Below are 1,202 nucleotides of genomic sequence, written 5' to 3'. Positions count from 1 at the left end.
AGGTGAAAAACCGCAAGAACTTTCTTGACAACCTCATATTACTTATTGTACTTTATTATTATTGATAAGTTTTGATAATGAAACAGGAATATATGTTATAAATTTGCAAAATTTACTTATTATCTTTCATTTCTAAAACATAATTGTATATAATAATGATTGAGTTCATTAAAATATCAGTTTAAAAATTTTTTTAAAATTTACACTGTGTACCAATAGTGGTACGTGATGCAGGTTGGGACAGTTACCCATGTACCGTATATGGCGTACAATGTGGTTAAAGTGTTAAAATTCTGTTGTGGATTTCCAATTTTGTTTTTGTGGACTCCTAAGACTCTTATCTGGACGCCAGTTGAGGATCACTGTTATAGAGGTTCAACTTTGCACCTGGTGTGATTATTTTTTTAAAAACATTTTTCATAAAAACAAAAAGGTGTTATATACCATCACACACACACATGTACTCAGGTGTGTGTGTGTGTGTGTGTTTATGTATATCTAGTCATACACAAATGAAACAAAACAATGCTTATTTAATCTTCTTTGTTTACCATTTTCATTGTTCTAATTCCAGGCCTTGCAAAGTATGGGATAAATCTGTAACAACATTTATCAGGGATTTATTTAGGGGTAAGTAATTTTCCTCCTTTTTCAATTTATGACATGACTGTTTATCTTCACTTCATCCCACCCTACTCCCTCCTGAATCACCATTGAAATGGTGTAAAATTTTTCTTCGGTTTTCTTCAGATAAATCCACCAGTTAGCACACTGGTCTTTTGCAGTGCTAAATTCCCATCCTAACTCTTTTGTTACCATATTTCTGTTAAAATACATTGTATTTCATTTAATTTGGGAAATATAAAGAATTTATTGAGATAACATCATTGTTATTAAGCTGGTGTTTGGAACATAAATTAGCTCGAAATTTTGACAGCCTTGATTGAAATAATTTTAAAACAGTGTTGGAATAAATTAACCATAAATTTTGATGGAAAATTTATAGGCGCAGGAGTGGCTGTCTGGTAAGTAGCTTGCTTACCAACCTCATGGTTCTGGGTTCAGTCCCACTGCTTGGCACCTTGGGCAAGTGTCTTCTATTATAGCCTCGGGCTGACCAAAGCCTTGTGAGTGGATTTGGTAGACGGAAACTGAAAGAAGCCTGTCGCATATATATATATATATATATATGTATATATATA

At 32.7% G+C, this 1,202-nt stretch overlaps 1 protein-coding gene across 1 annotated transcript in view; it reads left to right on the top strand.

Moving 5' to 3' along the window:
- The window catches only part of LOC106875572 (uncharacterized), a 26,762-nt gene that overhangs the window by 18,922 nt on the left and 6,638 nt on the right, over positions 1 to 1,202 (top strand). The window contains exon 7 of the mRNA XM_014923777.2: positions 575 to 630. Coding sequence (XP_014779263.1) covers positions 575 to 630 — 56 coding nt within the window. The remainder of the gene's footprint in view (positions 1 to 574; positions 631 to 1,202) is intronic.

The sequence above is a fragment of the Octopus bimaculoides genome, chromosome 20 (genome assembly GCF_001194135.2).
Source record: "Octopus bimaculoides isolate UCB-OBI-ISO-001 chromosome 20, ASM119413v2, whole genome shotgun sequence".
In the NCBI taxonomy this organism is placed as follows: domain Eukaryota; kingdom Metazoa; phylum Mollusca; class Cephalopoda; order Octopoda; family Octopodidae; genus Octopus; species Octopus bimaculoides.
Note: the sequence above shows the minus strand (reverse complement) of the source record. Positions and strands in the feature narration are given on the sequence as shown.